A 23910-nucleotide genomic window follows, 5' to 3' on the forward strand; every position below is an offset into this window, starting at 1 on the left:
ATATGTAGAAAAACTGAAAACCGCCACTACTGAAGAATGTATAAATATTTTATCCGCCATGAGTGATATAGTCAGAAAAGCATGGGCCATTCCAAACTATGGACACGATCTCGGAATAGCGCTGTGCAATATTCTGCGTGAAAATGGTTGCTTAATATATATATATATATATATATATTTAATCTGAATGAATTACATAAAACTTGCTAATAATATACTGATATGCTTTAGTAAAATAATATATCTGTTTTCGTAAATATCAGTATTTAAATTATGAAGTAAAAGCTGCCAATGCAATTTAGTAGAATTGATACTACAAATGTATTTCACCGCAAACCTGCTTGGTATTCATTGTTATTCAAAGGTTAAAGCGTCTTGATATGGAAGACTTATTTGGTGTAAACTAAATTATTCCATATGGCGTAAAGCGTAATAATACACTGAACTTTGGATAATTTGTTTCAATTTGAAATAGATATTAATTACCAAATTTGCATCGAATTTGAAATATACAATCATAACGTGGTTTTGCAGAATGATTATGCTTATTTTATATATTCTAATTGTTTCAATTTAAAATCATTGAATGCTAAATTTAGCAGTCTTTTCAGGATTAATTTCAGTTTCCTCCTTATTAATGTAAAATGAAAGATAAAAAATTAAAGATTCATACCTGTTAGTTTTTAATCATTTTGAAGATGGCTTTTCCCAATCATAATTGAGTAAAAATTGAATTGCAGGGAGAAATATACTTTGTATTTTAGAGAAGTTTCTCAACGCAAACGCTAGACTATCTTCCATGAATTTATACAGGTAATTTGCTTTAGTGGTGGTCGAAACCAATGTAGTGGTAGTCAAAACTATTATATATTAAATTTATAAATGTAAGGAATAAAAAGAAAGCACATATTTTCCTAACACTTTATTGTAAAAATAATTCTTTTTGGCAAAATGCGTAAACGTAGGCAGGTATGAAGATGAATTATTAAAATTTTTAAAATTATTCAACAAAAAAAATGTTCATAGTCTCTTTTACCTCTTATATTCAATTCACTGCTCTAGCCTCTTTTTACCTTTCAAATTCAACTTACAAATAATTTAATTTGCATTTAATAATAATAACATTAAAATTAATAATAAAAATCCTTAAACACACAGGGAGATAGTTTACAAAAATTTTTTTGGTAAAATGAGTAAAAACAATTGGCTTCGTTAACGTTTTCCTTTAATTTTTAAGTTTACTTGACTATTGCCAGGCCCGCCCAATAACAATAATAGCTATTTTTAATTTAAAGTGCTGAATACTATTCCAAAACATATAATATGGTAATCTATTTTTCGCTTTATTAATTATTTGGTTTTTAAATAATTGATAAACTTTGACTTGTCAATAAACTAAACCAGTACATATATGGTTTTGTGAAAAAGATTTTAAGTTGTGATCACAAATTAAACAAATTATTCCTATTGTAACTGCCATATCACTTATAAAGTTTGTGGCTCTTTAGAATCTATAAATGTAACTTAAGCTTTTAATACACTTAAATACGTGTTTTAGTTTTTTCCAAAGGTTGTATTTGGATCTGAGATTTTGCAATTACAATATTGTTTTTAAAAAGCATTTAAGTGTTGGCCTTAACAACCTGAACGCTTCCAAAAATGCAACAAGCTACAAAGTGTTCCGTAACTGCGACGTCAGCGGGAGATATGTTAATTGGTCTGGTTAGTAGCTTTGCTTAGGAAGAAATTTACATGTTTTAATTTTTGTAGTTCTATCCATTATTTTTTCATTGCTAAGTAGTTAAGTTTGATCATCATGACTTATATTTTGACTAAAAAAAGCGAGTGATGCTATCCATAAAAGGAAAATGTTACGTCATAGTGCAGCTGGAATTGGGAAGGAAGCTTTGCAAAACTTTCAACGGTTGCTCTGCAAATCAATGAAATTAATTTTCTATAATCACTAAAAACAATATACGCTAAAGTAGAAATGCCAACTGCTCCGGACGGGCCATAATCATTTAAAAAACGATAAACAACTACATACTAAAATTTGCAAATGTTCGACTAATTTTGTTTACTTTTTAAACGGTGTCGCATGACCTAAATGTAAAACAGTGGCGAATTATATAAGCCTTTGAATTATTTAGAAGTAGTGGTGAATTAGTTGAATTTATTAAACCAAGATTCACACATTAATAAACTACCATTCGATAATATTTATTTGCTGTCCCGAGCAGGTTGGCAACTCTGGCAACAAGAATAGAAAACAGTAATTCTACTAATTTTCAAGCTAATGTGCAGCTAGGGTGTTCTGTTAACGAACCAAACACTAATTTCATTTCTCAAATTATCTGGGTAATCTGCAAACTACCTAGATAAGCTGCACATTGCTTACTGGGAAATCGTTAAAGTTAAAATAAGATCGTTAATGGAAGAACATCAACGTTTCTGTAAGCTTCAATTAATATAATGTTATTTATTTATTTTTCGCTATCTGAAAACTCTAGTCACTGAAATTAAATAATCTACATATTAGTTGATAAAATTCATCATGAATCTTTTAAAAAAATATTATATAAAGAATTGAGCAGTTTATATTAATAAAACTATGTAAGAAAACTAACTATATAATGTTAATATTAAGGAAATGTCAATAAAAATAATAAAAAAATGTCATTTATATGTTTTTTTCTGAATTTTAAGAATCAAGCCACTACAATTAATTGATAAATAAATTAAAATGAGGGTTATTGTTATTGTTAATTTACGTCGCACTAGAGCTGCACAATGGGCTATAGACGACGGTTTGGGAAACATCCCGGCGGATGATCCGAAGACATGCCATCACAATTTTGATCCTCCGCAGAAGGGATGGCATCCCCACTTCGGTAGCCCGACGACCTGCGCGCGAAGTCGAGCGCTTTACGGTAGCATAGTTTAACGAGGACCAATACCGCACACCCTCGGTCCCTACGCAGACTGATCCAAGTGGTCACCCACCCGCACACTGACCGTAGCTAGTGATGCTTGACTTCGGTGATCTGCTCGGAACCGTGTCTTAACGAGCAGTCCACTGCGGGACAAAATGAGAGAAACAAGCTTAAAAACGTTAACGATATGCAGTCAGTAAATTCACACATTACCTAGATAAATTGCAGAAAACTCTTGAGTGTGCTAGGTAGCTAAATTAACCCTTTAACGCACAGATTTTTTGAAAAAAGCCGGCCAAAAAATCGATTTTTTTTAAATGCAAAAAACACTTTAAAACATTGTCTTTTTTTTTTTTTTTGGTGGACAATTTTGATATACTGCGCTTTTACTCCATGGAAAAAGGCTATATTCAGAGATGCCAACTGCTCCGGGCACGCCAAATTTTAAAATTGTCACCACGTGATATCCGCAATAAAGTTGCATTTCATATCATTCTTTGAATTTTTAATATGTAATGGTGAAAAAATTACTTAACATGGAAAATTACTGAACTAAAAATAATTTAATTTTAGTCACTACTAGAAAATATTTTTTTACGAAGCGGAGCAAGTAGACGTCTTTGCTACGTGCAACTTTTCTAGAATATTGAACAAAGTTAAATCGTTTTTTTTCCTTCTGTTTTCTACTAGAACAAAACTATTATGAATACCATTATACACTCCACCTTTATGCAGCATTTCAAGATGAATAAGCAAAGGCCCTTCGGGCTCAGGTACAGAAAGAAGTCGAACTGTGAGTTTAAGCTCCAGAAAAATATAAAAATATTTCTGCTTAAAATTGATTTTTCTATTCTTATTTCACAACCACTTGGGAAATTGATTCTTGGAAATAACAAAAGTTAGCTGGTATGCATTATAACATACGGAACTATCTTGTTTCTACAAAATAAAGGCACGAGTAAAAAAATACTAGTGCGATCACTTTTTTAATAGAAAAAAATGATCATTATAAAATAATGACAAATAATAGAGAGTTCTAAAATCTTCCAATACAGCGAAACTTTTCAGACAATTTTATTTTTATACTAAAAATGATTGCTACACTTATATTTTTCGTTTTATTTTTGATTCTAATTAGACTATATTGATTTAAATAATTAATATATCAATAAACAAAACATGCATTGAAGCTTGGAAATTTTTAATTAAGGGTTTGAACGGCAGAATTAAGAAAATAGAGTTGATTAAAATAGTATGCTTCGCAACAGTGGAAATTTTTAAAAGTAAACATCTGAGGAGTTGTGGCTCAGAGAATAGAGTGTTCGCCTTCAAATGAGGTGAACCGTGTTCTGATCCCAGCGATGCATGGTGGATACGAATCCCGCATCCGGCTCGGACAGACCACAGTGCTGACGTAAAAATATCTGATCAGACTGATCATGGGTTAGAGTCCCCTTGCCTTCAGGCTCCATGTAACGCAGATGCGGGTTAGTTCCATCGAAAAGTACTCCACTGAGGCAAAATTTCTCTCAATACTTGATACAGAAGTTTCCTTGTCTTCTGGATTGGGTTCAAAATTACAGGGCTATGGAGTTGAACATAAGTATCCGAAAACCCAAAATTGGGTCGGCTGCTCAACGACGGTTATTTAATTATTAAGTAAACATTTGCTTACAAAACCACAAGTTACCAAATTTTAATTTTAAAGTGAAATTAATAAAAAGAAATTTGTCAGTTCTTATCAAGAAATTGGCACGACTTATCAAATCATTAGAGCAAAGTACGAATCCTGTTCATGCAAGTCAAACTGAGTTTAGAAACTGAAAATTATTGCTTTAACAGTAATATAAAAACTAATTTAAGATAATACAAAATGGAGGAAAAACAAGGGATATTAAATTTAAATCCATATAACATCAAACTCAAATGATTAATTTGTGTTCCAACTCAAATGATTAATTTATGTTTCAACTCTCAAACCAATTTTGACTTAAGTATCATACGTAAGGGGGAGAATTTAAAATAATAATAATAACAATAAAACTAATGAAGAAACTAATCTCTCCTACCAAAATAAATTTCTGACAAAAAAAATCAATTTCACATTGCTCACACGAAACACGGATATTAAGGATCTCAATCTCAGGATCTTGAAATGGAGAAAGATATGACAAATTCATAGCCAAATGAAACAAGAAAACGTTTCGACAAAGTTATTAAATAAGAATACAGAAACTTTACGGCTATTAAATAAAAATTCAAAAACCTTACGGCTGTTAAATAAAAATACAGAAACGTTCGGATATTTAGTAAAATAGAGCAAATTTCAGTTATTAAATAAAAAATAAATACGGCTTTTAAATAAAATAAATAAATACAGCAATCTAATAAAAGAAAGAAATACGGGTATTAAATAAAATAAATAAATACAGCAATTAATTAAAATAAAATACGGCTATTAAATAAAATACAGCGAACTTAGGAAATATTTTAGTACGGGAATTTAGAAAAAGTCAATTACAAGAAACCAATAGAGGCACATTTTTCATGGATATGACACTTCAAAAATATTTAGTTATTTCAGTCACATCTAAAAAAATACAAAGCAAACGGACAACGATAACGATGTCCTCTTAGCCTGCAGCAATATTTTAAATGTTAATACAATTTAATCAAAAATGACAGTTATGGATAAGAAGAATGAGCAAAAAACATGCGTGGTTCAGGCGGCACACCGTTTCATTTTATAAGTGAAATATGTATATAAGCTCAGGAAAAATACATTTTGTAGAACTATTAGAAATGTTTTTCCCATTCTCCTAGAAAAATAATTTTTTGACTAAACAAAAGTTGGTATTGGTACATAAAATAACAAGAAGTTGATAACTTTGCGATAAAATTTAAATTGATTTAAAATAAGTCCTTTAAACATCAACGTGGTTGTAATTTAAACATCATTAAATTGAAGTTTAAGCTTCATTGTAATTCAAACATCATTAATTTAAACTCATTTAAACATCAACGTGGTAGAAGAATTTTATTTTCTTTAATTTGCTGTAAATCCTTCTTTACAACTGATTTTCTTAGTTTCGCTAAATGTGAATAACATTTAGTTTACAGACATTTTTTTACTCACAACGCTCCCTGATCAGATGCATTATAATCAAGTATCAGATTCTCTAAAACTATACCAAATTGGAAGTTGTAAGGAAGTTTAAACATCTCGATATTTTTTTAAATAAATGTTTAAAAACACAGGATCTAACTTCATGGTACAAGAAAAGGAATACCTTTATTTTCCTTTGCTGAAAATCCTTCCTTACAGTTGCGTTTCATTGCTTAGCTAAATGTGAATAATATTTAGTTTACAGACATTTATTTAAAATCTCAGCATTCCCTGATCAGAACATTCTAATTAAGTATCAGATTCTCTAAAACTATACCAAATTGGAAGTTCTAAGGAAGTTCAGACATCTCGATATTTTTTAAAATAACTGCCTAAAAACACAGGATCTAACTTTATGGCACAGGAGAAGAAATACCTTTATTTTCCTTTGCTGTAAATCCTTCCTTACAGTTGCGTTTCATTGCTTAGCTAAATGTGAATAATATTTAGTTTACAGACATTTATTTAAAATCTCAGCATTCCCTGATCAGACACATTCTAATTAAGTATCAGATTCTCTAAAACTATACTAAATTGGAAGTTCTAAGAAAGTTAAGTCATTTCAATATTTTTATAAATAAATGTACAAACAACCCAGGATCTAACTTTATGGCACAAAAGAAGAAATATATTTTTTTTGTTTCGTTATGAAACTTTTTGCCTGAATTAATTGATTGATTTTGCTTACAGACATGTACTTTCTCAACGATATCTGTTTAGATCTGCTCTGTTTAAATCACGGATTCTCACGAATTATACCAAATTTTAAGCTTAAAGAACGTTTAGTGATCTCAATAAAGTTAAAATATATGAACCAAAGTCTATTTTGTGGCACAGTTAAAGTATTCTCTAACGCAAACTGTTGATGCCATTGCAGAGAAGAGGATCCAAAGCGTGAGAACGATCCTTCCTCTCGCGTAACAGGTGCACAACGCAGCAAAAATCGAAACATTGATTGGCTACCTCTTTTGGACAAACGAGCGTAACTAATGATGAACTCTAACGCTGATAATCGATGCTCAACACAAACATTAACACTGATTGTCCATAATGAGCTGTCAACATCATCAAATCTAATATTGCCTTTTACGAGTTGTATTATTCAAATATGATTTCTTTCAACATCGGATTAGATATTTATTTGCCTTATTGGACAAACTAGTTTCAGGATAAAGTTTAAATTAAAATTCTCTTAAACATTTATTTAATTTTAGTAAATAAGAATAGTGAGAAAAGATTAAAATTAAAGTAATGTGGAATTAAAAACTGAAGTAAAAATTTCTTTAGATATAAGGAAGTGCACAAAAATTATTGCTGCTGAAAGAAATCCTTAATAAAAACGTATAATAATCTTTAATAATAATCCTTAGTAATATTCCTAAATAATAAGAAATCCTTAATAAATATTATTTAAATCGGATTTCTTTCAATATCGAATTTGATATGTTGGACAAATTAGTTTTAGGATAAATTCTAATTCGTCTAAAATTAATTCAGTTTTCTTATACAAGAATAGTAAAAAAAAATATTAAAATTAATGTAAACCAATATGGAATTAAAGGATGAATTAAAAATTTCTTTAGATATAAACGCACGAAAATTATCCCGGCTAAAAGAAACCCTTAATAATAACTATTTCATTCGCAATTAACGAAAAAATAATAAATTAATAATTAAACAAAATATATAATTAAACAACGAAAAAAATTATAATAAGTCTTATTTAGTGTGCATAAGTTGCAAGTACATAGAACCTATAAAATAAGTTGAATATACGAAGAAAATAAGAAAATTTTTTAATCAATAAAATGTTTTTAAAAAATCGAATAATTCCTCATTTTGTTTTCCGACTTTTTTAATTTTTTCCTTTTTTTAAAAACATTTTATTCCTTAATACTTTTTCTTCTTCTCTTTAAAACTTTAAAATATTTTTTCTTTGTATTTTTAAATATTATATATANTATATATATATATGAACTTCAAACAATACCAGAACTTTCAAGTTTCTTTTCTCCGTGAAATTATTTGATGATTTTTTTTTTCAATTTTAGAAAAAAATCTATCGAACCTTATCAGAATAAGTGCATGAAATTCGGAATCTAAACATTTAATTTATTATGCAGCAATTAGTCTTCAGAAAGTTTGTTAAACAAGTATTCCATGAAAAAAATTTATAAAAAAAAGTAAATTATAAAATTTTAATTTAAAAATGTTTTCAAGCTGTAATAGAAAAATGCTAAAGGCCAATTAAATTATTGACATTTTTATTCAAAATAAACCAAAAAGTTTTAGCATTGCTACATATTTTTGTTCAGTCGTAGCAAAAATTAGAAACATCTATTTTTTTAAAAAGAAAAACAATCCCAAAAAGGTGTATGAGGTTTTATCATACTTTCTGTGCGTAAAAAAAAACTTTACATTTTTCTATTTGCATTTTTTGTTCAAAATTTTAATTTTTGCATTTCTTAAAAATTTTTAAGAATAAATTCCAGACTTACTTAAATGCAGAATAATTTAAAATAATTTGTCACGATTAGAGATATATACATTTTAATATGCAAGTGTATAAACACATACAGCTTTATATTTACATCATTAAAAAAATATAGCACAAATTTACGAAACGCTTAAGTTTGACGCATTATCTATGACCTTTAGCATTAACGATTATTTTAAGAAATAATTTTAATTTCAATATGTTTAAATGCATTATATATTATATAAAAAATTTCATAAAGTAAAAAATAAATTAGAAATATTCTATTAAGGCAAAAAAAGGTTTAGTTTTATCACGTTAGCTTACAATCTGTTTCTATTAAGAATAATTGAAATTCGTATGACATTATTTTGCTAGCTTTTATTATACTAGCAGTTATTTTGTTGAAACGTAAATATATATTTTATTACGAATTAACATTTAATGTGTATACTTTTTAATTTGTATTAAACGTCTTAAAATAATTAGAAACTTGTATCTTTTTTGTTATAAAACAGTTGCGAACTATTTTGTATGGTGTTAACTTACAAATTAAATTTGTTGTTGCTAAAGTTGTTAAGATGATTTGGCAGTTACAAATGAATTTTAATAAATTTATTTTTATTAGTAATTTTTTGAAAGAATTTGTTATAACACTGTATTTTTTTGGAATAATTTTTATAATACTTTCAATGAGATGTGCAATAATATTTTCGATATGAGAGAAACTACGAAGAAAGTTTTTTTTTGTCGTTGATAAACAAAATTGTATTTTTTAATGTGTATAGTTTTCAATATTTGATAGTTTTTACAATTAGCTTTTTCAAAAAATGGAAGAAACAATTTTAAATAATATGTCAACTTTGCATACCAAATGAAAAATATTCTCTATAAAAAAGCCTTAAAACTGCTGAAACATAACGCATTTCAAATTTTAGATGAAACTATGTTTGTTTAACTTCTAAACTAAGCAAAACCGTACGAAAAACAAATACAAAAATAAATAATAAACTTTTCAGTTAAGAGTCAAAAATAAGCTCAAATGTCGTCCATACATTTTATAAATTTTCCTAAAAATGAATTATTTCAATATATCGCACAAAAATGCTTTTTAATATATGCATCGATAAAAATTTTAATTAATAAATACAGTTTAAACTCATACTGTCACTCAAACTCAAACTTTAAAAAAAACTTTATTTGCTCAATTAATTAAAAAAATATAGATTCAAATACTCTTTTTTTTTATTAATTAAGAAAATAAAAATATTATTAAAGTTGAAGTAACAAAAACAAAATATAAAACTGCATTTTTATAAGCTATAAAATTGTCAGTACATTATGAAAAAGTTCTAAAATGTATCATAAACAACATTTTCATGCAATTACTATACAGTTTCAATCAATAGCATTTTTATAATCAATGGTAGATACATGCAACAGTTGTTATAAAAAAAATGAAAACAGGTGACTTACAGTTTTTATCTTCGTCATGAGGATTTATTTTCTTTTTTTCCCTTTTTTTCTATCCTAATTATTCCCTTTTTCAGGTGAAAGCGCGATATCCAAGAGGCATTGATCCAATGCAGGAACAGGGCATGCCGAATTTGGGGGAGCACAGGTAAAATTTCACCTACTGTCGCTCCAAATCCCTCTTTGGCGGCAATAGTCAAAATGGAAAAGGGCGCGCGCCCATGCTCCGATTCGGTCCCCAAGCCCCCGATTCCTCGCCAGGGTTTAACGAGGGGGCATGCGCCCTATATTTTAATGGCCAATCGGAAGCGTTTTTGGACTACTCGCGTCAATATAGGGATTTCCACAGGGTTTTATGAGGGAATTTCTTTGTTTTTGTTGTCACCCATCGCACCTGCTAGATACATCTACCTGTTTGATGATTTTAGATTTGAAAAATAATTAAAAAATGCATAAATTATTTTACAAATCAAATTCGTATTATTATTTACCATTTTCTTAAATTCCGTATTAACTTTATTTTCAATAAGATTTAATTCAAATTGCTCGGATTGAAAAAAAAAATTTAAAATAAATTACCCAAAACCATATATTTATTTCTATCGAATGACAAAAAGTAAATTGGATACTCTATAATTAAGAGGTATTATTAAGAAGTTTAGAACAAATTCTTGCTTCCAAGGTGAACCAAATATCAAAACCTATTGCATTCAAGTCTGGTGGAAAAAGGTGACTATGCTTATATTTTTGTACTGTAAAAAGAAGAAAATTTGCCTTTTGCCATTCTAAAGGGCATTTAGCGCTGGTGCTAGAGCATAATCCTTTTCATTGATCAACGTTTATTTCTTTAAAACTCTTACGGCCTACAGATTATACAACTTCCAAAATAAATGTGCGATGTGGCAACACTTTTTACATTTGAGGTTGTTACAAATTATTTTTTTCTTTGGTAAAGAACAAATTAGAATTTTTTGAAACGAACTGAATTAAAATGTTTTAATAGAACTGAGGCTTTCGCGTTTCTAACTTCTCAATTATCGGTTTAAATTATTTGTGCTTAGTAATGAAAACAATTTTTTTTTTATTCTTACTTGTAAAAATATTAATACATTACATTTGATATTGAAAAATATTCTCTATCAATATGAAAATTTCTTATTAGTTGGATTGTTTGGGTATTATGCTATAAAAATATTTGGTTTTAAACTTGAACCAAAATTTTCGTGTGACCCGAACTTTTTTGCATCGCACCGTTGTACCATTTTGTTAAAATTAAAGAATCAATATACATATCGTGCGTCTTAATTCTAGCGTTTAGTTTTGTCTGCGAAAATACACGTTCCATTATACAAGGATGCAAAAGGTGAATTTATAAAAAATTGGTAGGGTGTTTACCATAAATATAAATATAAGATATACCGCTTTGTTCTGTTGGATACTTTGTTACAAGTTTGAATATGTATGCACGTGTTCTTTAGAGCCATACATGCTATGTCTCTTTGAGCTGAAAAATTACCATTGAATTAAAAGGTAAATACCCTATACTCCTTTCTTTTATAAAAGAACCTTTTGCATTACAATAAAATAAGGCGTGTACTTTCTCGGATTGAGCTTTCCGGTAGACTTTATATTTTTTTTATAGGGATTTAAAGTTCGTTTATTTCTAATGTTTTACTCCAACCGCCTCAAGGTTTAGAAAATGTGTTTTTAAATAGTCTTAGAAATGTGCTCTTTTTAAATAGTCTGCGCGGACTACTTATAAAAGACCGTGTGGAGGCTTTTTGATGTAGAAGGTGATGGCAGAGCTATCAGTTAGAAGACGCATTTCCCTCTTCTCAATCGCACAATTTTCGTAGTTGTTTTGCTCCTTTTTTTAATAAAAGAGGCAATATCAGATAAATTTTATTTCACAGTATTAAATGACAGCCGCTGAGCATTGAGATGTGAGAGGCATTGAGATAAAGGGTAGGTAATGGTAAATGAGGAACCATTAAGGGTTGAGCTCGCAAAGGAGGAGTAATCGCCGTTCGAAAGCGGGTGCTATTTCAATAAGCAAACATAAAAATATGAAAACATGTCTTTACTCGCTCTACGTAAACACTCTTTCTTTTAGCAGGAAATGTTTTGGAAGATTTTGCAAGGCAAAAACTGTTGGCAAACTTTCAAAGATCATGTTTGAAGTTTTTAGGAAAGATGTTATTTTTTATCCATGCAAAATTTGCTTCGATTTAACAGTGGAAGTTAAAATAAAGAGACCAGCATCCTCAAAAAACTGAAATACTGTTAGTAAAATTTCTGAAAAATACATTTGAAAAGATATCAATGCAACTAATCTTTTAAAAAAATCTCGAAGGAAGGGACCAAATCGAAAGGTATAACTCGTAGCAACCCCCGAGCAAACATCTACATGATTTTTTAAAAAAAAAAATTGTAAGTTTGAAATTTCTTGGCACCTTGGCGATTGTAGTTGCGCACCAGATGATAATACGGAAATATCCCCTGATTTTAGCTGCTATTTTATAAAAAATATTTGATTTTAAGTATATTTTTAAAATTATTAAATACATAATTATTTCGCAAATTTATTTCAGTTATTAATCTTTACTAACGTAAGTAGGTCTCATTTTACTATTATCAAAATGCATTATTGTGAGAAAGTTCATTGAAATGTTTTAATGGGAATAATAAATTTAAAGTATAACAAAATTCTGATTACTTAATTTTTTGTATCGAGTTAATGTTTAAAATACGGGGACTATAACAAAAGATTTAAAATGAATAGAAAAATTTATTCTTTTGACTAATTTCTTTCTACAAATACGAAAAACAAACATTTTATTACAGAGTATCCAGCTGAGCCACGATGGCTCAGGAGATAGAGGATTCAATGAAGCGAACCGGGTTCGAATCCCAGTCGATACAAATTCCGCATCCGGCTTGCACAGACCACAGCGCGGGCGTAAAATATCATCAGTGATAGACGGATCATGGGTTAGAGTCCCTTTGCCCTCAGGTTAACCGCGAGAGATTCTCGTGGTCTTCCTCTCCATGTACGCAAATGCGCGTTAGCTCCATCAAAAAGTCCTCCACGAAAACAAATTTCTCCCAATACTTGATCTAGAAGTTCCCTTGTCTTCTGTATTTAAATTTGACTTTAAATTTGAAAATAAAATCTTCCGAAAAATCCGGAAGAGTTGGCAGGTAAGCAACAGCCTTTAAGTGGCAGATATTTGATTAAATTTGCTAGTTTTTTGAGGACTAAACAAGCAATTCTATTAAATGAGGAGTATTTCATTATCCTTTGAATTATTTAGAAGTAGTGGTGAGTAAAAACTTTTGAAATTGAATTTACTAAACGACCGTAAAATCTAGGATCTAACTATTTTCTTAGTGTGACATTCTTTAAAAACATGTTTTTTTAAAAGAAACTTTCAAATTTTAATGTCACGGCAGATAGTATGGATATTAAATTTAGTTACTATAATAATAAATTACCTATTTTGTTAAAAAATTACCTATTTTGTGTAGCTTCCTCTAGAAAATAGTTACATCATACCTGCCAACATTCACTCCTTTCGAGAATGGATTTTCCAAATGGTAGTAAGACAATTACCGAAAAACTATCTTCCTCAAAAATTTATTTATGTTTTAAACAGGTTGAAATTCGCTGTCATGAAGATTGATATGCTTTCATATATTTTTTGTAATTATTTATATGTAGTGGTGATCAAACTCATTTATAATTATTATTAAAATACAAAAATTTTAGCGGAATGACATGAATTTCGCTACCACTTTAAATATGGAAATAAAATCTTCTGGGAAAACCGAAAGAGTTGGCAGCTATGAGTTACATGCATACCGGAACAAGATAGCATCTCTGTGTACATATCTATATGATGATAAGGATAGCATCTTTGTATAAATATGAAAATGGTGATCTATATAGTGATCTAGATGGCATAATTAACATTTTCTGTGTATATTATCTGCGTATATACGATGCAAAGAACAATTTAGAGATTCGTTTTAAAAATCTGTTACTCTAAATATTATGGGTTTTTAAAATATCTTTATAATTATTTACATATATGCATTATAATAGCTTAATAATCAGTCATTTTGATATTAAAAACAATCATCTTTCTATAAATCAAATTACAATCAAAGTTCGTAATATGATATAATATAAATAAAAATTTTATTAGTTTTATAAAATACTAAACATTTAATTACATTTTCCTCAAATTTGATTAGTTTATTTCATAATATAAGCTGGGAAAGCATATATAATATATGAGATTTCATAATTATAAGAGTTAAAATAATTATTAGAAAATATATTTCTGCGAGACAAACAAAATTTCTGTATTAAAAGAAAAATTAATTTGTTGACCATCAGTGAATTTATTGTTGAAGGGTATTAAAGGATCATTCCTTTTTTAAATAGGACATTCATAAATTTTATTTTTTTATTGTGCAGTTCTATTTCTAAGCTTCTTCTAAGTCTAGTTTTATCCCTTTAAATGTCATATTGAATTACAAAAAAAAATAACTAATAATAATGCTTACGAGTATATTTCTGAAGAAACCCCTCTAAATCTGCCTTCCATTAAAAACAAAAGAAGGAAAAGAAAAAAAATGACTGAAAACTTTTCTGTCAAAGAACTATTTTGCTTATCAGAGAAAAGTAAATTCCTAAATTGATTTGGCATGTAAGTGTCATTCGATTCTCAGTATTAGTAATTAATTCTTAATTCCACGTCAGATAAGAAATGTATTAATTATTAGTAAACAATGGTATTCCAAATATTCTTTCTATGCTTTCCCTGATTGTGAAACATTGAAAAAAAAGTTGAGAAAAGTTAATTTTAAAAAAAAATAGCTCAACAAGTTGACATGCACATAGCTGCCAACTTGTTCGGCCGTTAAGAAATAATTTTCTTTGTAAGTTTTTTCTTCTATGGCAACAGTAATTTATTTGTATTTTCTCATTTAAGAATATATATAAAAAAATAAAGTCGATTTTAACATGTTTTTAGATTAAATCTCTTAACATTGAAGACTGATAAAATTTAAGTTATTAACTTGAATGTTCTCACCAAACATGGACTTGATTCAAACTACAGTAGAATTCAATGTATTTTTTTTTCAGGAAAATGTTTAATTCTTAATAATAATATTGTGTTTCTAGAGCATTCTTCCATACAAAATTGTTATTTTACTACAATTATATTAAATCTTTTTCAATGACATTACAATTTGACAATTGTCAGAGATGCCAACTGCTCCGGACACGCCAAAATAATTTTAAAAAAACGGTCAATAACTCGAAATTAAATTTTGCAAATAATGACTATTCTTACTTGCTTTTTAAAATGTATAGCATGACGTAAGCATACCTGCCAACTTTTAATCCCTTCCATTATCATTTTTCCCAGTGGTATTAAAATGGAATTAAAAATTCAATTTTAAGCAAACATATACGTTGTATATGAGCAAACTTAAGTTGACAACCATGAACTTGAACTGAGGTAATTTATGCAGTACCTGTCCGCGAAGCGGACACTACACTGCTTCATCGAAGATGATGCCCGTGGGCACCTGGAATATTTTCTTTAGAAAAGATGTTGAAGTTGTCTGGAGTGAGTAGTGGGCCTGGTGGATTGTAGTGGTGTCACTAAGGCTTGTTTTCTGGTAATAGGGAACGAAGAAGCTGAACCAGCTCCTCGTTTTTAAGAAGTTCTTGCATCTCTCGGAAGATATGAAGAAATCTGGTGGCAGTATGGGTAGCACTCCTGTGCTCTCTGTTCTTTTGTTGTGGCTTTCGACGTGGTCTCGCATCACAGCCATGATAGTAACGCATATTAATATATGTGCTTAATTTTTGTAAGAATAGTGGTGATCAATATCATTTAAAAATTAAGATTATAAAAGAAAAAAAATAGTATATAATTACTACCACTTTAAATATGAAAATAAAATCTTCCGGAAAATCCGGAAGAGTTGGCAGGTATGCGTAAATAATTCAAAGTGGTGAATTATATAAGCCTACGAATTATTTAGAAGTAGCGCTAGATAAAAATCTATTAAATTGAATGTATTAAATGGCATCTTTCAATTGCTAAGAGAAAATTATTTCGAAAATTCATTTATCAATACTGAATATTAAATATTTAAATTACTGATTTTTCTTGGTAGATAAATTGATAATCTTTTTTAATAAAAAACAAAGATTTATGATTTAAAAAAAATAATTATTATAAAGAAATTTTTCGCAGTGAGTGTAGAAATTGGCAAATATGTTTTTATGTTAAAGGTTTGTCTCCTTTTCGCCAAATAAGATCCCTGAATTGAACTAAAAAAGATAAAATAATTTTATTTTTATCACGTTTAAAAGAGTATCGCCTCACTTTCGAAACACGTTGAAAGGAATTTTAGGTAGGGACTAGAACTTTATTGTAATTGTGGCGCTCTTAAAGTTTCCCTCTTTAGGCGATTGGGAAATTAAAAAAAATAGTTTTTTATACTTTCTATCTCCTCTTAAAATAATGTACTTTTTTGGAAAAAAAATATATTAGTTTCCTTTTATTTAAAAATTTTTACTTTATGTCAAAAAATAGTTTGAATTACGTTTAGCAATATTTGCTGTGCTACAGGAAACTATTAACACGCTAATTTTACATGACTCCCCCGTCTGGCCGAACGGTTAATAATTTCTTACTAAATTTGCAAATATTAGGCAAATTTTGCTAGTTTCCTAAAAGGTTTAACATGATATAAACGACATAAGTGGTAAATTTTATAAGCCTACGAGTTGTTTAGAAATAGTGGTGAATAAAAATCTACTAAATTGAATTTATTAAACCGAGAATCACAATTAATAAACTACCACTTGAAAATGTTTATTCACTGTCCGCAGCAAGTTGGCATCTCTGTGTATATAAATAAATCCTTTTATTCCAATTGCATTCCAATTACCAGAAAGAACCACCTTAAAGATCACAATTCAAGACGAATGGGTAAAAGGCCGCTAACGGCCTCAGGCGCCCAGATATATTTTGATGATGATGATATAAATAAACCTATTTTTGTGTGTTCTACATTGCAATAAATTCTTCAAACCATTTTAGTTACTATAATAATATAAAACAATTTAAAGCATTAAAATTTACTCGAATTACGTGTTTTTAATAATATTGATTTCGCAGGGGGCCGGTGACCCCCGTGGCTCTACGGACAAACTCAGTGCCGGTCACCGGTAACCCCCACGGCATTCAACATGTTAAAGACATAGTTATTTTTAGGACAATGGTTCCAGTTGAAATTTGAGAACTTTAGCTGATAGGAAGTCGGTTAGAACTAGGATAGTAAGATCCAATTTTTACACACACACTAAATGGAATTAACGTAAAACGTGGCAGTACATTTTGCATGCGAATGAACATTTGCAATAATATTGCAAGAAACATAGTTCAGTTAATTAAAAGTGGAGTTGCGAAAAGATTAATTAAAATTTAATCTTTTCGCAACTCCACTCCGCACAACACAGCTAAGCGACTCCACTGAGGTGTGTGCATTGCACATGTTAAGATTTCTTTTTATAGTTTACTTTTGTACCTAGAAAATGCTTCTCCCAAATATAAGTATGCAAAATAACTTATGCCTTCGCATTCAATATAGGTAAATGTAATATTAGTCAGTGGCACTTTGACGCTGATAGGAGGTTACTAAACTGCTTCACGGCTAAATACAGCGCTTGTACTCTTGTGGCATCCCGTGAATACCATCTAAATACGGCTCGTGATGAAAGGGTTAAAAAAAAATGATGAGCAATTTTTTTATTAATTTCGATCAAACTCAAATTCATACTTGCCAACTTGAACGGACGCTGAAAAAGATTTTATAAATTGGTAGTAAAATAACAATTATAGTTGGAAATATATTTCAAAAAGTAAATTACTTAACATTTAAGAGCGGAATAAGGTGATCGTATCTACATATTTTTTTAATTGTTGATATGCATGGTAGATTGAAAAAAATTTTGAAACAATAAATTAAAAATTCAATACGTCAAAACGTTATAATGTTGCTACTACTAATAATTTTTTTTTTCTCAACGGCCATGCAAGTTGGCAGGTGTGCAAATTGTCGTTATGGTTACAACCACATTTTATTTTTATCACAGCCTCATTATAAGTACTATATATAGTATAAGGCAGGGGTGGCGAACCTCCATGCACCAACGTGCCCTTTTTTCTAAAATATATTTTAATGAGGTCATAGACGTGCCGACAAATAGTTTTGACTTCGTGATTATTGGGTAAATAATAATACTAAATTTTATCAACTCAAAACTCTTTATTTACTACGAAAAAATGCAATTCTCAACTTTTGCAATGTCTCAGTTATACGCGTAATTCAACTTAAATTAACATCAGTGTGACTTCTGTTGTTGCAGATTAGATGACAAATAACTTATATTAGGGTTATAAGATGTTAGTTTAAGCAGAACTGTTAATTTTTTTTTGCTAGTTATTTATTGTTCACTTGTTTTTTGTGGTTATTAATTGCTTTTTTGGCATTAATTGCTCTTTTTTTGTGAATTTTAATTGAATTGTTAATATGCTTCATAGTAAACTTTGTGATCGGTGGCGTGCCCAAAATATTGTGTCACGTGCCATAAGTGGCACGCGTGCCACTGGTTCGCCATCCCTGGTATAAGGTATAGTATAAGGTATATATATATACACTAGACTAAAAATAACTATCAATAAAAATAAATAATTTCGCCTAGCTCCAAAATATATATTTTTTTAACAAAAGTGGAACAAATTGGCATGTTTGCAATCATAGAAAACTAGTTAACCTTTTTATTTCCCAAAAAAGAAAAACGAGAATTTTCGTTCCCCAATGCCAAAAATAATAAAAAAAATTATAGAAAATGAAAGATTAATTCTAACGACCTACGAAAATGAAAGTAAAAGTTGGTTGGAAGTGGATAAATTTCCAAGTTCTAATTAAATAAATTTGAAGAAATTAACTTCTAAAATTCATGATTACTTGTCTTCGAAGCTCCTTATTGACATAATCTATGAATATCGACCAGTCAATTGAACTGTTTGAGACATAGCATTCTCATTCTTAGTATTATAGCTTGCTTCCAATAAAGAATTATTCTAAGGTTTCGCATTAACTATTTATTGCCATATTCACATGAAACATTCTTCAACTCTAAAATCATTCCAAGGATGTCACTTAAACCTTTAACGGGCCCTTTATTTCTAGTATAGGTAAATTAAAGTATTTTTGGAATTGAAATTGTTTTAAGAACAGTAATTGATATAAAAAAACAACTCATTTAGTTTATAAAAATGCCATTTTTTTGGTGGTAAATATATTTAACATGACCTATTAGGAACTTACTGACTTTTATTTTTCTTTATTTATAAAATAAATTCCTTAAATGCTACAAACTTCGAAAGGAATTATGCATTTAATAACTTTTATACGTTTTTTAAAAGTGACAAATGGTTAACAATTTTATTCAAACTCACTTCAAGAAAGCTAAAGTTATTGAAAAATGGAAACCTAAATTAAAAGTGGTAAAACGTGGTGGTAAGTATACTTACCACGGCCTTCAAAACGGTTAAATAAATGATTTAAAATTCTTGATGTTTCTTTATTACCTGTCTCCAAAGCTTCTTATTGAAATAATCTATGAATATCTATTAGTCAATTGAACTGTTTGAGTCATAACGTTCTCATTCCTAGTATTACAGTTTGGTATAAATAAAGAATTTTTCTAAGGTTTCGCCTTAACTGTTCATTGCCAAATTCACTCAGAACATTCTTCTACTCTAGAATCATTCAAATAATGTCACTTAGTACCTCTATCCATTAATATATAATAAAGTTCAGTCACAATTAATCACTGCTGTTTAGTTAAATAAGACGGTACTCTAATCTTTCTTCAAGAAATTTTCTTTTCGAAACATTTCACTTAGTCGCATTTACTGATATCAAAATATTATTCGAATATGAATACTTCAAGAGATACCATCTTAAGTTCCTAATTATTCATAAAATTTGTTGAGTTATTCCTTTCCCAAATTACTTTATCAAATGACTGCAGATGATGCATTATGCTTGAATAATATTTTATTTAAGAGCTTATACTCATTTTGAGTATGTTTGGAAATTTCCAAAACGAATGGATTTCATATTTAGATTAATTCCATGAAAAGTTTATTCATGTGTTCATGAATTATGTCTAAAGTATATCCTTCTGCTTAATATTCGTTGAATTCAAAAGCCCGTATTCAATTAGAATTGGATCTGTAGTTGAATTGAATACTTTGCTTTAATGACATCACAATAGCACTTAATACTCTCAGTTGCTGATTTGATATCAATGTCAATCGAAAACAATCGAAGCTGTCTTCTGGGATTAATCAATAAATGTTTGTGGAAGATGAATTTCAGATTGATATTATTAGTTAAACCGTAGAATTCTTACTTTAACTTAAGTATTAAAATCAATTCTATTAATAAACGTGATTGACGTTATTTTCCCTAAATTGTTAGCGTCTAGCGTAGCTATATAAACGTCTTACTCAAATTAAAATCATTGTAGCTAAAGTTCTATATTTTTAACCACCGTCCGTCTACCACTAAGAATATTTTACGCCAGCACTGTGGTCGGTGCAAGCGGCATGCTGAATTCGTATCGACCAGCTATAGTTGGGATTCGAACCCGGTTCACCTCATTGGAAAGCGAACGTTCTAGCCCCTGAGCCACCACTGCTCTTACCAACTTAGTGTGTTTCTAATCGGAAGAAAATGATGACTGCAAAAAAAAATAAAAATATTATGCACTTTAGAAGATGGCACGCGATATATTGCACACCGATTTCTTTCGTTTGAACGAGAATTTCTTTAGGTGTGTAAGGTATTAAGTGACATGTTTTAAGAGTGTTTAGAGGTTATTAAGGCAATTAAACAGTCGTTATAATTTTTTAAGATGGCACTCGTTTGGCCAGCATATTTAGATGCCAAATGCATACCTGCCAACTTTTGATTCTTTCGAGGATGATTTTCCGCAGTGGTAGTATAATGGAATTTAAGTTACAATTTTAGACAGAAACATACGCAGTGTTTAGAGGCGGTCTAGGCAGATTACCATAACAGTATTACATATTATTATATATGCCTAATTTTTTTAAAAATAGTGGTTGTAAAAAAGATTATAAATTAAGTTTATAAATGCAAAAAAATATATGGAAAGCTTACATTTTACTACCACTTTTAATATAGAAATAAAATTTTACGCCAAATGCGTAAAAGTTGGCAGGTATGCAAATGTTTGAACGCTAAGATGCTAAAAGTTTAATCAAATGTTAAAGATTATAGATTTAACCACCTGGGAGCTATCAGGCGCGAAATGAAGACAAGACGCAATCTTCATTAATCCACAAGTTCTCAGTTTTTGAATTGAAATTATTTGTCATGTTTGTCTTTTATGCATAAAAGAAAAACAAGGCGTTATCATATAAAAGCATGTTTAAACAAAATTTAGTTTCGGTGCCGAATTTTATAAATCAACACTATTTAATGCTAACCCTTTTAAACAAATAAAGAGGACACCTCGTATCATACTAGTTAGCACATAGAACTTGAAAATTCGATCACTACACTGAAAAAAATTCAGACTGTTTGACTTTTATTTAAACAACTGTTTATGAGATGAGGCAGAAATTTCACCTTTAACCTCATATGTCAGAAACAGTTGAAAAAACATAGGGAGAAGGGATTTGTGTGGACAATTATTACAAATTTGCCAAAACTAACTTAAGCAATTATTTTGAACATACCTTGCATTTTTAAAAAAAAATAAACTATAACTTTAATTTTGGATTATGAAAAATATAATTTGCATATATAGTTTTTAAAGTTATTTTTCTTCAAAAAAAAAAGCTTTTTTTTTCTTATTAGACCCATGCCATGGACACTTCTAAAACGTATATTGACGCATCGCAAAACACATAAATTAATCAATAATTACCTATAATAAAGTGATTAAATTCAAAATTGTACTAATTCTTGTCTAGAAACATTGACTTGAGTAAATAATCTTACATTTTTTCCAGCGTTCATATAGATTCACTTCTAAAGATTCTGCAAACAATGATATGTCTTCAACATCCCCACACCTACGCGTCCACTCTAGCTTCGTGAAGTAATTAAGTCGTTTCAGCTCATTATTCTTTAATTATAGAAAGACATATCATACAGGGCTTTTAACTTTCTACGCTTTGTAGGGAAATTTCTTTTAGTATTAGGAAAATTTGTGGTTTAATGTATGGTTCTTTGTTATGTTTTAGTGTTATTTTCTACATATAAAACGTCATTTTGTTCCAATTCTCTTGTACAGAAACTTTTAAATACTGGCAAAATTTACCAAAATTCTGAAAGCTTTAGTTTTTGACTGTTAACCACTCCGTAAAATATTTCACACAAAAACGTAGTAGTTGGTAGCCCTTCGGAGGCAGACGCGGGGAGATTCTATTCTCCATAAACTCATAAGCATATAAAAAGTGATATAATATCTCCTTTCCATTGCAAATTTAATTTAACGATGCAATTAAAGTAAATTTAAGTAGTATCTTTTCTTTCGTAAAAAAATTTGTTTTATAATTTTCTACATAACATGAAGTGTTTAGCCTTGTTAAAGTGTAACACAGTCTTGCAATTTTACCAAAAATTGCAGAGAGTTTTTGACTAAAATCGTAAGCACATATAAAGTTATATAATATCTCCCTTCTATTGCAAAAATAATTTAACGATGCAATTAAAGTAACTTTAAGTTGTAGCTTTCCTACCATAAAAAATTAGTTTTATAATTTGCTACATGGCATGAAGTGTTTTGCCTTGCAAAAATGTAACACAGTCTTGTCATTTTACGAACATTTTGAGTAAAAAAGAATATAAATATTCCTTTCGTCTACTCTAGCCCATGTCTACATTATCCCGCTTTTTACTACTCTTCAAAACTTCCTATATTGATATAAAAATTGACTTTATTTTCTATCAATGTAACTAAACTTCGTAAAATAATAATAAAAAAAATACACCAGGAAAAACTATGCCATTTTTTCTGCATATTTATCTGAAAGAACAGTCGTTAAATTTTGCGTAAATAAATTATTGTAATTTCATCATTATTTGCAGTTTACTTTTACATTTTTATTTATTATTCATTATTTACTAGCGTGTCACACGAAAGAACTTCATAATTTATTTGAGAAAAAAGAGAAACGAGATTGATTGTTAATTTAAAACTTCGTTCAGAAAAAATACGTGCACTTTTTTCGTCTAACACAAAATATTAATTTTTAAAGAAACGTCTTTGATGTCAGTTTTAAAGTGAAGGCTGATTCAGAAATTGACAAGTTGTCTTTATCGTCTTTCTCCCTTCCCTGTTAAAGTTACATTATAGTCTTACCTGAGTAAAAGCGAAGTAAAAACCCGTCAGAAAAGTAATATGCTAACAAAATTGCATGCGGGTTACTTTTTCAACTATTTTACAAAATCCATAAAATTTAGTGAAATGATACTCAACCTTTTTAATCAAAGCAGGTGCTAACTTGTTTTTATCGCTACAACTGTAATTTTAAAAAAATTATGCCTGTTTAATTACAGTACTGAAAACATAATTTCTCCGCAACAAAACATAACCGCATCATTCATATCTGTGATTATATTTCTTTAACACGTTCACGCCGGGGTGACCCACCGGTGGGTCACGCTAGATTGTCTCATCTTAGCAGCACACCGGAGTAAAAACTGGTAAAAATAAATTT

The 23910-nt window shown here is 29.3% G+C and overlaps 1 protein-coding gene across 1 annotated transcript in view; it reads right to left on the reverse strand.

Moving 5' to 3' along the window:
* Positions 1 to 10239, reverse strand: part of LOC122269824 (transient receptor potential cation channel trpm-like) — a 255102-nt gene extending 244863 nt beyond the window's left edge. The window contains exon 1 of the mRNA XM_071187014.1: positions 10052 to 10239. Coding sequence (XP_071043115.1) covers positions 10052 to 10069 — 18 coding nt within the window. The 5' untranslated portion in view covers positions 10070 to 10239. The remainder of the gene's footprint in view (positions 1 to 10051) is intronic.
* Between the last annotated feature and the right edge of the window lie 13671 nt (positions 10240 to 23910).

Source organism: Parasteatoda tepidariorum, chromosome 10 (genome assembly GCF_043381705.1).
Source record: "Parasteatoda tepidariorum isolate YZ-2023 chromosome 10, CAS_Ptep_4.0, whole genome shotgun sequence".
In the NCBI taxonomy this organism is placed as follows: Eukaryota; Metazoa; Arthropoda; class Arachnida; order Araneae; family Theridiidae; genus Parasteatoda; species Parasteatoda tepidariorum.